This window comes from Apostichopus japonicus, chromosome 1 (assembly GCF_037975245.1).
Source record: "Apostichopus japonicus isolate 1M-3 chromosome 1, ASM3797524v1, whole genome shotgun sequence".
Lineage (NCBI taxonomy): Eukaryota > Metazoa > Echinodermata > Holothuroidea > Aspidochirotida > Stichopodidae > Apostichopus > Apostichopus japonicus.
The window spans coordinates 4,861,594-4,875,282 of record NC_092561.1 but is presented as its reverse complement, the minus strand read 5'-3'; the positions used below and the strand labels follow the sequence as shown (position 1 = coordinate 4,875,282).

Genomic DNA, 13,689 nt, shown 5'->3' with positions numbered 1-13,689 from the left:
TGGTAAGAAGGAAGGCTATTAATCTCTGAAATACATACCAGCAATTGGTCAATGGATGAGTTTATGAAATGGATACATTGTAGTATTTTCTCCAACGGTTTGGTCTCATCCTGAATCTGTGAGATAACCAATTATAAATTAACCAAAAAATGTTCACATCATAGTAAATAGTCTTGTTTCTTTCAATGCCAAAGCTGTTAACCTTTAGAAGTAGAATGAAGTATTCTGAGCACCACTCATGGTCTTTTCCCTTACCAGAAAGATCAAAGTTTACAGCGCAACATTTGCAAAACATACAAGCATTATTTTGTGTGTTCACCATGACTGTTCTGTGGTTGCTGTTGAGGTACACATGTTCAATGGTTTGCATTCTTTATCAATTAATACTCTGAACTATCACATAGTGGAGTGTTAGCTCAGTGGTTAACACCGGTGCCTTTCAATCACAAGGTCCTGAGTTCGAATCACTCAAGATGTATGTCGTCCAGTTACAGAGTTGTTGACAATTGACAATTCATAATCATAGATGTTAAAATATCAATCTAAGAGACTTACATCGGTCAGCCTTTTGCCTTGATAAGCCAATGATGGCTTCTTTGCAAGCTCCTGCTTGCAGGAGGATCTAAAATACATAGGCGCATGCAAGTGAAATATTACACACAGGAGAAGAACGAATATTAAATTCGTACACTGCTTTCCATCTAGTTTCAAATATGATGATAGTCATAGCCTAAAAGATCTTGGGAGAACATTTTTTAAGAAAAGCATGAATGGTGGTGGCTGAGAAACACAATGTGTTTATTTCATATTTTTTTCACAAAAAAGATTTCTGGAATTATATGTACAACAATGTTGCTTACATCATTTACATTCCTACCAATAAAAACACAAAACCGGTCAAAACATGTCATTGAAAATTACAATCAAGCCCCAATTCTACTTTTAGCATTTGTTAAATCTATTATGAAATCATATAATATAAAATCATAGAAAAATACTCCACCCTTCCCCTCTCCTTACCTCAGCCAATAGAGGGGGCAATGAGAGGATGTTTTCAGCTGCATGAAGCGAGTCTTCCAGCTTAACCAACGGACCATCCTTGACGACAACATTCTTGTACAACCCATCTTCTGAACCTAAAAATTCAAGGAAAAAGAACATTTAGGTATGTAGAGAAAGGGACGGTGAAATGTAGCGATAATGGGGTAATATGGTAACTTTGTGGTGCATGGGCCTTGCATTCTCCATGAAATCTCAGAAGAATTCTCATCAAACGTAATTTTGGAGTTATGGACACGAGTCACCGAGAAAATGCGTATACGATCCAATTTGCGAAGGTCATGTGACGAATGAGTGTATTACGATTCGTTGATGTATTTAAAGGTTTTTCAGAAAGCCAATCAATGAAGATGAGACATTTACATAACAGTATGATTTAGATGAAGCGCAAACTGGACTTTGAGAAAATGAGGGCGCCGCTCGAGTGGCCTTCAGTATATCCGCGTAATGTGAATGTATACAGCTGTACTCTACAATGAAACAGGTGCTTTTTTATTATTTCTGACCAGGTTGTGTAATATGCATGGTAACAATACTAGCCCTTCCATTACACTAAGATATCTCTACGATTAAAATAAACTGGAAAGTTGACAAGTTTCCAAAATAGTTTCATCCAATCCAGTAAACTTTATGTATCACAAAGTTAATCTAATGAACTCTAATTCTTCTCAAATCATCACTATTATGTCACTACTTTGCCATTTCTGGTATGATTTTGGCAGACTATATGTGACACACTATTTTTCAAGGCATTTATTTACCTTTCCTTCAAATGGTTGACATGGTAACAAGATCAATACCAAATGTAACCCCCATAATTATGGGTGTTATGTGGGAGAAACATTGTTATTTAGGGAATTGTATTTTTCATAAGAGAAAACACCAACATCAAACTTCAGAGATCTAGCTTTTGGCAGAGCTTGGAAAGAAGTGTAACATCTTTTAAGAATTTCATTAAAAAGGTGAAGGTAAAACTTTCTCTTCAATTTTTTTTTTTTGGTATTGAAAAGAAGTGCCTCTACTTTTGTTATAAATAACTAACATTTCTTTCCAGATAATGATTAAAAATATATTTCACCGATCATTTCAGCATCCATCTTGTCAACAGCTTCCATTATGGAAAGAATATGGGGTAAAACTGTCGGAGAGATGATCAGGGGCACACTGCTACCTGTTGGGACGAAGAACACCAAAAGGAATTAAAACATACATTTCGTTAATATGAACTACCCACGCACTCTACAAACGAGGGGCTGGTGGGGACCAGATGCTGCAGAGACTTTCAATTAGAATGCAAACTTTACAACAGGGATGAGCCTGGGGTAAAAAAAAATCACGGAACTTTGCAAAAATTGCGGTATAGGCTCCACTTTGCGTATGCTACAGATACAGATAATAGTGTTTGTCTCCTGCAGGTTGGATATCCATAGGTAATGAAAAACATGCGAAAGACCGATCAAATGATACAAATAGAAATTCACGGAAATTGAGAGGTGTAAATCTCGGAGGTAGAAAAAAAAAATCACCGATAATCCGCCAATTCAAGGAAAAAGCTCATGCCTGTTACAAGTTCAGCCTGGTTAGCCCTGACTTGCTTCATAGCTAGAAAAGACTGGCGTATTTTCCGGGTACTACAAAGTAACCAAAGCTGTATGCCTTATCTTACTCTTCAAGCTAGTCTGTAAAAGTTTACTCCTGCTGCAGATAATTCATTACGCTAAGATGAGGAAGACAGCTTGGGTTACTTCGTAGATCAATTGATACCCGGAATATTGCCACTTTTTTCCGGGTATAAACCAAGCGAGGGCTATCCAGGTTAAACTCATAATCAAACTAAAATATTTTCAAAGTGTCAAGATAAGCTAATTTGTTATAATTTTGACCATAAATGTACATGTTTCTGATTTCGTTCCTATCGTTCTAACCTACCTTGCAGTAACTTCTGAAGCTGTTTGTGAAGGTTTTCCACCCTAGTGCTACCTCCAGATGCCATCTCTTGTAGCTCCACCTTGCCCCTCATGTTAGTCTCCTTCAGTACTCCTTTAGCTTTGGTAGCAGCTCTGGCTAGCTGGATCTCTTTGGCTAGTATCTCCTTCACCTGTCTGGCCGAGGGTGCTGAATATTCACGCTGGAACTGCTGCAGGAGTCTCTTACAGCTGTCGATAAAACAAAAAGGATGTTATGATGGATGGAGCTCATCGCTAAGTTGCTGAAATTGTCTGCAAAGTAAGATCCAGTCCATCATAGCATTTGGCATCACAAAAAGATGTAATTCTTTCTTCAAATTTGACGATATTTATAAAATGCTTCCAATAACAACAGAGTGAGGCAAGACAACTGAAAAAGATTTCTGTTTTTGACAAAACAAAAGGGATGTTATGATGATGGATGGCGCTCATCGCTAAGTCGCTGAAATTGTCTGCATCGTTAGGACCAGACCCAATCGTTATAGAATTTTGTACTGCAAAGATATAGTTCTTTTCTTTCAGATTTGATGATACTGTTAAAATGCATCCAGCAATGTTCAGCAGATGTGAGTGAAGTCAGCACGACAAATAAAAAATTATGATAAAGTTTTCTGTTTTTCTTTACAATATGTCAATCATTCATCCACAAAATTTCTACCAAATAGTTGCTATTTGATCAGATTCTTACTACCGAGAAAATTAACAGCTAAAGTGCAAACATCATAAAATGTAAAAGATTTCAAGGACAAATCAACAAGAAGATTATAACATGAAAGTAAAGCTTTTGAAGAATATCTACATTGATGACATCACAGACTACCCGCTGTATGTATTTTTAGATCCAATGAGGCTTCTTCGCTAGTTCCTGCTTGCAGGAGGATCTAAAAATACATACATACAGTATTAAAAACAGAGTTTATAGGGGTTAGTGTTGTTGTATTGTATTGTTTTTTAGATCCTCCTGCAAGCAGGAACTCGCAAAGAAGCCTCATTGGCTTATCAAAGCCGCAAGCTGACAGAAGTCAGTCCCTTAGATTTCATATTTATCATCCATGATTATGAATTGTCAACAACTCTGTAACTGGACGACATACATTAATCTTGGAGTGACTGGAACTCGGGACCTTATGATTGGAAGGCACCGGCTGTGATCCACTTCCTGGAGTACCGGAAAGGTTTGTCCAGTCAAAATGGGATAATAAATGAACTTATAAAGCGCTAAAATCTACGAAGTATTCAATAGCGCTGTACAACCCTAATAGAAAGCCAACTTAATAAAATGAGTCTTCAAGCAAGACTTGAACTGAATGAGAGTGGGAGAACTCCACACAGATATGGGCAGACCATTCCAGAGCTTGGGCCCGGCTGATGTAAAGGCACGATTCATTCAATCAACCATATCTCAAGTTAGGGACAAGGTATTGCGTTGGGATTTTCAACCAGTATGCTACATTTTTCTCTTCAAAACAAATGTTACATTGTCAGCCACCAGAATATCCAGTCTATTCCTATGATTGTGAAAACTTGAATTCTTCTGGTAAATCGTGTCAGTCTGCCTGGGACAATGATCCATGATACCATGAAAGTATCGAACTTATATAAATCAAGCCAAGGAAACAACAACAGATACTTACATATCTGGATTCATGTCTTGATATAACTGTTGTAACCAGCCTTGCCATACATAAATTCTGTTCTGTTCAGCAAAGTTCTCTGGAAACTACACATGTAAAAGGAAGAAACGAAAAGGAAAAAATAAGATAAGGAATCAGAAATTAATTACTTCAGTAATTACTTCTTGACATGAAAACATATGTTACCTTGAAAGCTTTAGAAGAGAACAGCTCTTAAGTTTTAAAAAAGTTGTTATATGTAACTCCTCTGTAACTTTGTCTGCTACCAAATCACCACAATTGTAATTTCTCCATTCAGTGGTTTAACCTCATAAACATATCTGCTACCCTCACATCTGCAGAGCAATACAAAGTCTACCAAATACAGCATGCACCCATACAAGATGGTATGTATGTCTTACCTTGACAGCAACAGAGCAATACAGCTGTAGCTTCTCCATGCAATGGTTCAGTTGTTTTCTCCTCTGGTGCACTGCCTGGTTTAACTCCTGTTCTAACTTTTCATACTGTGCAACCAAGTGGCCCTGTCCAGCCCTCTGGAGGAAACCAGCAGCTGTTACATATGTTTGTTGGCCTGTAAAATAATAATAATAATGATAAATGCAAATTTATATAGTGCCAATATCCAGAGGAAAACCAATGCTCAGTGGCGCTAGTGCTCAAGGAAGGCAGTCAAAAATAGATAAGTTTTGAGTCTGCTTTTGAAAATGTTAACGTTGGGTGCCGACTTGATGTGCAGTGGAAGTGAGTTCCAAAGAGTAGGAGTGGCATTAGAAAATGATCGTTGACCAAATGACTTGAGCTTCCAACCATGAGATATCCAGCCGCTATGACATGTAAATATCCACTAGAACTCACAACATTAATGTGTAAGTTCCTCGATACACCTGAATATGACAATTCTGTGTTGACTAGGGCCAATCTAAAATGTCTTTTGCTAAGACTTACATACTTCAGCATGCAAATACCACTAGAAAAAAATCTGTCTAGAAATAAAGAGGTTGCTATGTTAGGCTTTATAGTTGAATGTATAACACAACCAGTTGAACATAATAATAATGATCATGATAATGATCATGATAATAATAATAATAATAACAATAATAATAATAATCATAATAATAATAATAATCATAATAATAATAATAAATGGTACTTATAAGGCACAAAATCTTCCTCAGAACTCAGAGTGCACAAGGACAAAAGACACACACAAAAGAAATCTATGAATCGGGAAACGCTTCACTGAAGACATATACCACTGTACTATTCCACCACACATATAGTTACCTAGATCGAGTGGCTTCGAGAGGTAGGCTACGACAGCGTTCAACTGTTGACCTCTGACCGTGTCCAGAGCGAGTTTGTGCTGGAGATAGAACCTCTGTCCATCTCTCATACGTTTGTCTATTTCGATCAGGATCTGACTCCTGGTGCTATCAATCTGTTCCACTTCCTGCCACCTGAGAAAGATACGATTGACATTTTAAAACTGAGAGGCAATTATGAAAGAGAGAGAGAAAGAAAACCTGATAGCACACTATGTATGTATGTATATATGTATGTATGTAGTATGCATGCGTGTATGTATGTATGTATGTATGCATTTTAGATCCTCCTGCAAGCAGGAACTCGCGAAGAAGCCTCCTTGGCTTATCAAAGCCGCAATCTGACTGAAGCCAGTCTCTCAGATTCATATTTAACATCCATGATTATGAATTGTCAACAACTCTGTAACTGGACAACATACATTAATCTTGGAGTGACTTGAACCGGGGACCTTACGATTGGAAAGCACCGGCATTAACCACTGAACTAACACTCCACTTAGCTTATCTACTGCAAAAAGCCTGTGTAGGTAAAATATGTAAAAGTCAGAAAGCCTGAAGTTTCCATTCTACCTAGGATCTTCTTTTTCAGAGGCCTCTTAACAGTCAGCCTCTTAAAGAGCAAAATCCCGGTAGGATCGAAACTTCACGCCCTCTAACTTTTTACAGGAAATTGTGAAGTTATGGATTCCAGAATTACAAATAGTCGGAAGAGATAATCTCTATTGTCTGATATATTGAATCAGCGTTGCTGAAGAGATAATCTCTGTTTCTAATGAAACTGGGTATGATGTCTTGCAAGTTGTTGTGGCTTCTCCATACCCCATGCCCTCCCCACCCTCCCCCACCCCATGAAGAGAAAGAATTATACTTGCAAAGGTTGAACATTTTACTGCACAAAGGAATGAAAACTTCCCTAAGTTTGCTCATGCTTTCAAGTTTACTATATAAATTCTGCTAAATGTGTGAGATAATCCACAAAAGTGTCTCAAAAATTGATGATACTTAATTTCTGTGGGAATTTTGGCTGTTTTTGTTAAGGTTCCAAATTAAAATTGAGATTGAAAAGTGGTTACAATTTGACTGAAGCACACAGCGACTGCAGTGTCTAGCAGTGCAGCTACAGATGTATAAACACAGAATGCGAATTTAGGGAACACGCAAAATTAACCCTATTTTAACATATTATATATATATATATATATATATATATATATATATATATATATATATATGTATATATATTATTAGAGAAAACCAGAGAATATAATATTTTCTTTTGGAGTAAACGTGGATTTTCGTTATATTATATATATATATATATATATATATATATATATATATATTATATATAATATATATTATATTTTAATATATTATAAGTCCACGTCATAGCTTCATACCTGTCTTGTAAGGTGAACAGAGGATGCTTCTGTGCTTTGTCTTTCAGAGCAGCTTGAAGCAACTCTAGCTGTTTGGAGAAATGTTCATTGGCCTGGCTGACGTCCTCCTTCTTCCTGATGGTGCCCAGACATTCCTCTATGCCGTCTTTCAGATTCATCAGAGCTTGGTACAACTCATCTCTAGCATGAAAAGAAAGCAAAATCATGAAAGGTGTTAAAAAAAATACTTTTCAAATAAAATAACTCTTTTTGATGGTGCCAGACATTCTTCTTTGCTATCTTTCAGGTTTATCAGAGCTTGGTACAACTCATCTCTTACATAAAAAGAAAGCAAAGTCACGAAAGGTGTTAACAATAACACTTTTCAAATAAAACAACTTATCTAGGGATACAAACGAGCATTTGATTGAATCAAGATCTGATCCTCTACACAAGGGGTTCCTAACTGGGGTGAATGAATCCCCAAGGGGTGCATGAGTCCACCCCAGGGGGTTTGTGAGACGTTTCTGAAAGTCAAAACTAGGATACTCTTGGTTGAACTAAAATCTGATATATCTTATAATTTAGTTATGTACAGAAGTTGTTCGTTATGAAAACAAAGCTGCGGGCACGCCTTGACATCGGCCTCAACATGAGGGTGGCCCTCTCCAAGACAGCTCGGGTATCATGTTACCCGTGGAGGAAAAACAGGAGCATCCGCCTCATCGTGTGTGATGGGTGATCAATGCGTGGTACAAATCGTGACCTGATCTTGTAGTTGCCAAATAAATATTTGTTCATCTCTTGTTTTTTATCATTACAATATTATTACGAAGCAGTGTTGTGCGTATTATAGTATAATAATGACTCAGATAGTGTCTCGAAAAGTTCGGGGTTCGTGGAAAACTCTGACATCCACAGGGGGTTCGTGGGGGGATAAAGTTAGGGCAACCCTACTCTACACTATAATCCTGATCAAAGTGTAGCTTTATCTCTTACCTAATGTTGTACCATTCTCCTTTCAGCTCTGCCACTTTGGATGAGAACAACGACCTTGTCGCCTCTCTTTCCATTTCTCTTCTCCTCTCTCCCCCGTCGGCTACGACTGGGTTCAGGTGTCCACCCCCATAGAAGGCCCCCGCGAAGCCTCCTTCATTCCCGGTAGTCCAGTCCACCAAGGGGTCATAGACGAATGCTTCCAAGAGAGTAAGGAGGGTCTCCCTGCCCTTGCGGAGGATTTTCAGGACCTCCTCGCAAGAATATCGGAAGGCGCCCTTTGGATATGAAATCATTTTTGAAAATTTACATTGTTTTGTATATGTTTTGTGAGTACGAGTGATTTTTGTGAGAAAGAGCATATCATTGTTTGCATTTTCACCTTTAAATTATGGCCACATTGGTAGAGGAATTCATGTCAAAACTTAAACAGACATCAACTATACTTTTCTCCCGATTTCAATTCCCAGATAGTTTTGTAACTTTATCAACAAATAAATCAGAAAGTATTGCTGAAAGGCTTTGTGATTCCTTGCCTCTTACTTTGACATGGAAAATACATATGAAGTATTTAGTTCATTCACGCTTTCACCTGTTGGATTCTTGCGATACACTAATGTCAATACAGACCTATGCTCAATTTATGACATTCATTCAAGCTTTGCATAATTTTGGAATTATTGCATTTTACAAAGTTTTCAAACTATGATCTCTATCAACCTCAAATGACCTTTAACCTCCACTTTGACAGACAGGAATCTTGTATCAAGTTGGAATCTACCATACCACGTTTAACGTTTCTCCAGTTATACACTTGAAACTATGTCTTTCCGTAATCTTCATAACCTCAACATCAGAAATCAATGTATGACCCACCCACTGCTAAAGTCCTCTTGGAATCAAAGGAATCTCATGATCATCTCCCTATTTAAACAATGGTACTATATGTATGTGGATGTTATGAAGTTTAATCCACAGGCAACTTAATTTGGGATTGGTAAATATTTTCATCCCACATTCAGAAAGTAGACAGGAATCGTCAACTTTGAAAAAACAAGGAGCCTCCCTTTTCTGGTGTTATTTCATTCGCTTTCTGTCTCTTTACCTCAATTCCTGTCAGACCTAAGGCTTGCTGTATGTTCTGTGTTAGTCTGAACGGAACACGCTCTGGGATTCGTAGATTTTTCCCTTTCTCAAAGCAGACATTGTAGTCGATGTGAACCACCTGAAAAGCAAAAAATAAATGATGACATTAATTGATTCGTCAAGAGCTATTGGTGACTCTAGCTAATGAATAAGATGTTGTGCTATTAAGTTATCGATCAAATGCAGAAAGCACCATTCTTTTCTGAAAGCTCTTTGCTTCTCAATGTTTACCACTGAATGAAGACAATTTAATTAAAAGAAACAATTCATGAAAATCTTGTCAAGAAAAAAGTACATGTGACATTACTTGGGGAGTCGGGTGGGGTGGGAGGGGGGTGGGGCTATATTATGCACTTGTTTAATTCTGTTTCTTAATTTCCTTTCCAAAAGCTTCCTTCCATAGCATTTAACAATATGGTGAATTCAACCGACTTAGAAAAGGCCTTTCTTCCATTCAGAGAACCATGCCAACTATTAAGGTGAATCTAATTAACATAATTGACAAATATCACGGGGTATAAGGATGCAGACCTCTCCGGTCAAGAAGTTGACGAGGACGTTGTCCAGGTGACGATCTCCGAGACCTATGATGTAACCAATGATGGACATTACAGCTGTAGAACGGGAGAATGATTGCGTGAGGTACCACCACTCGTTAGCGCCACCCGTAGAGCACCATAGCTCTCTGTTTGAATAAAAACAAGTTGATCATATGTTAATAAATATTACAAAGTATAACTGAAAGAGAAACTAGCAACATAAAAACGCTGAGAAGATACAACTAAAGTAGTTTTGCAAAGTCTGATGAAATGCAGCATTTTCAAAGAAGTTGAAGAAAATATCTTCTGGTACTACGACTGAAAATGGGAATGCTTAAAAAAAGAAGTAAAATCATCAAAAAGTAACAGAAACTTTTAACTTTCTGAAAATTGAGACACATAAGGACAAAGATTAGTTAAAGTAAAAAAAAGTCAAGCAAATTCAAAAGAAGACGAAAGAAAAATTGATGAAAACTTACTTAGCTAAAAGGTCCTCTGGCGTCTCGTGGATTAGTTCGTCTAACACTTCGCACTGGAGACTCAAGGGCCAGTCCTTACGAGGTGTTGTAACTGACAGTCCCTAAAAGTAGGAACACATGGTCATCTTAAGCACTTTTGGGGTAACGGTTGGAAGATTCTCTACTTTCACAGGAAATGTCATCATTGTATCGGAATATGACCTACTCTTACAATGGGTTTAGTTTTTATCCCTCTATTCTGTGGGAATGTTAATTTTCCGTCCATGACAAAAGTTTGCGAGCAGTTCTGGCTGCAAAAGAAAGACCTAAATTGGGAGCTCTGGTGAGAGATGATATTGCAATCCCTACGATACGATGGTCTGAAATGTTTGAGGGAAGCAGAGAGAGATTTTATAAATCAAATCACTTCAATCCTATTCTATTCTCTTTCTGATTCTAAATCCTTTGTTCCATACTACAATACATTGCCTAACATTATATAATTTGTAGATATATACTCCAAATCTCTCGCCATATTTAAGAAAATTTTAAAAACACATCTTTTTAGTTTCTCAACATGATTTTGTCACCATTATTTGCTCGTGTTTTTATCCAGACTTTTACTTTTGTAAAACTCTATTTTGATGTGCTTATCCTTTGTTTTGTTTTTTATAGGTTTTGGTCTGTTTTATAGTCTTTTCGTGTTTTTAGATTTTTGTGTTCGTATTTTACATACTGTTTAATTTTCGTTTATGTGTTTTCTAGACATTTTATTTCTTTGATTTCTCTGTCTTTTTATGTTTCTATTCGTTTTAGGTTTTGTAAAGCGCCTAGAGGCTTTTTGGTATTTGGCGCTATATTAAGAACTTATTTATTATTATTATTATTGTTATTATACTACTTTGTCAATTATGATGTTACTATGTTTGATTGTTACCTCCTTCTTAAGAGCACTGGTTATCTTGTTGAAGTACAGCTCACTCGGTCTCATCGGTGGCTGAGCTGTGACTGTCTCTCCACCCTACGACAAAATTAGGCAAGGGAAAAAAAAGTGAGATGAGATGAGTGACAGTAATGATGAAAGAGGACAAGGGGGTAGAGAAATCATCATCAACAACAACAACGACAATAACAACAAAGGCAAAAAAAAACATAGAACAATTGATAAACAAAATATATATTTGTAAACTGAATTCTTCAGTTGCTAACACAGTTTATTGACCTATCATGTAACTAACATCTAACTATCTAAATAATAATTTATCCTCTTCAAAGTATCAACTGATAAAAACATGGAAATAAATTTACAAACGTTTTCACATTTATTTAACCGCAAAAAAATCTTCGTATATAGTAAGTTTGAGCATCTGGTAACCAATTTCTACCAAATTCAATACCAAACGAATCAATCACACTAGAATGGTCATCATAGCTGATAATGCTGCTTATCTTACAACCAGAAAAATAAGATTTGTCATATTTATTTTGGTTGGCTTACCTTACTGATGGACATGCTGACTGCCTCCCTCTGTTGCCATCTCTTGTAGAGGCCGTAGAGAGCAAAGGCTCCATCTACCCACTGGATCAGCCCGGATCTTGGTCCAAGGGGCGTGACAGAATAATGGCACGCATGGTACAATGAGGCATCACTCCTGATTGACAAAGTAATGATTTAATAGAAACATATCCTTTGTGTACGAAGCAGTTGTTTTCTTTGGGGGGGGGGGCCAGGTTTTTGTCAGTTTTAGTCAACCTACTGCACACTTTTAAAAATGCAGGTGGCAATGATCAAGTAAAAGACACTTTCTTTTAATCTTTTTTTTTGTCATAATTAATAAACAATTTGAAATCGAATCCAACTATAAAATGTCTGCCCCATAGATTTTATATTATTTTGATTGTGTGCAAATTTTAAAGCAAATCAAACTATTTTTAAGGTATTTTGGCTGTTTTCTTCATGACTAGAATTGACACTTGAGTCAAGCTTAACAAGCTACAGCATTTATAGAAAATGATGATACTAATGAGCTAGCTCCTTGTGGTAAGTAACATATCAAATCAAACATTATTATAATATCTTCCAAAACAGAGTCAGCGAATACTTTATTAAGCATCGCATTGCAAAATGCTTGGCTAACTGGGTCAAGTTATTATAAAAGTGTAAAGATGTATAGAAGTCTTTGCTACGCGGGAACCTTATTATTTTACATGACAAATAGTTCCGAGCCTTCACAACACTGCTACACGACATATGAACAGTAAATTTAATTCTCTAAGTGCAAAGAGTTTGCTGGAAAACTCACTGCGTATGAAGAGAAGATTAGTTCAAGGTACAGGCAATGATAGCACAAGTTTCTATCAATTTATTAATTATTACTTTCTTAAAAAACTTAACCAGAATTTGGTAGCTTTAATATCCTTTTTTTTTATTCCTCTTGTTCTTTAAGACTACAGTAACTAGTCTTGTTCAGACTGAGACTTTCTTATCATCATCAAATACGGTTGAGCGGTAACAATATCTCTAATTTTTTTGGTCATCATCAAATACAGCTGAGCGGTAACAATATCGTTAATTTATTGCATTGAGGATGGAACTGATGTGTAAAACTCACTTTCTATTCCTGCCAAACATGGTGTTTACGATGGTGAGGAACTGCATGATCCGTTCGTCCAGATGAAGATCCTCTAGGCCTTTGAAGAGGTACGTGTGCCGTTTTCCATCGCTGCCGGTGAACACCAATTTCTTAGGTTTGGTCTTGGTTGGTAGTATGTTGATAGAGTTGGACATGCTACTTATGGTCAAGACCTGCGGCAGAGAGGAAAAACTTGTGGTGTACTTTTCTCTGGATACAACTCAACACCAAATATATATCTGACTGGTTTGCATTGAAACTTGGAGGGGGAAATGGTTGCTTTTGTTGACAAGGTAACAGAAATATTTGGTTGAGTTGTTTCTACCCAACTCTTATGGGGGCCACAATTGTACAGTATAGAACATATATATATGCAAATGATTTAGTAATACTTGAGCTAAATGCTATACTTGAATCTAAGGGGACCTTTCCGCCTCCCCCCCTCCAACAACACTCTGCCCCACCCCCAGTGGCCAACACAATCATGAAAAAATTCATTTCTGTGATACAACATCAAACTTGTTCAGTATCACTATGCATTGACAAA

At 37.0% G+C, this 13,689-nt stretch overlaps 1 protein-coding gene across 3 annotated transcripts in view; it reads right to left on the bottom strand.

Annotated features, from left to right (window-relative positions):
* Positions 1–13,689, bottom strand: part of LOC139962069 (serine/threonine-protein kinase SMG1-like) — a 72,987-nt gene that overhangs the window by 18,681 nt on the left and 40,617 nt on the right. For 2 of the 3 annotated variants that reach the window (XM_071962048.1, XM_071961962.1), the window contains exons 43-57: positions 13,122–13,315; positions 12,008–12,161; positions 11,447–11,530; positions 10,531–10,631; positions 10,044–10,197; positions 9,472–9,591; positions 8,370–8,644; positions 7,392–7,571; positions 5,951–6,123; positions 5,062–5,234; positions 4,661–4,746; positions 2,989–3,215; positions 2,138–2,230; positions 1,021–1,136; positions 39–116 (exon numbers count right to left, since the gene is read on the bottom strand). In XM_071962048.1, coding sequence (XP_071818149.1) covers positions 39–116; positions 1,021–1,136; positions 2,138–2,230; positions 2,989–3,215; positions 4,661–4,746; positions 5,062–5,234; positions 5,951–6,123; positions 7,392–7,571; positions 8,370–8,644; positions 9,472–9,591; positions 10,044–10,197; positions 10,531–10,631; positions 11,447–11,530; positions 12,008–12,161; positions 13,122–13,315 — 2,208 coding nt within the window. The remainder of the gene's footprint in view (positions 1–38; positions 117–1,020; positions 1,137–2,137; positions 2,231–2,988; positions 3,216–4,660; positions 4,747–5,061; positions 5,235–5,950; positions 6,124–7,391; positions 7,572–8,369; positions 8,645–9,471; positions 9,592–10,043; positions 10,198–10,530; positions 10,632–11,446; positions 11,531–12,007; positions 12,162–13,121; positions 13,316–13,689) is intronic. The other variant, XM_071962134.1, reaches the window with a different exon arrangement.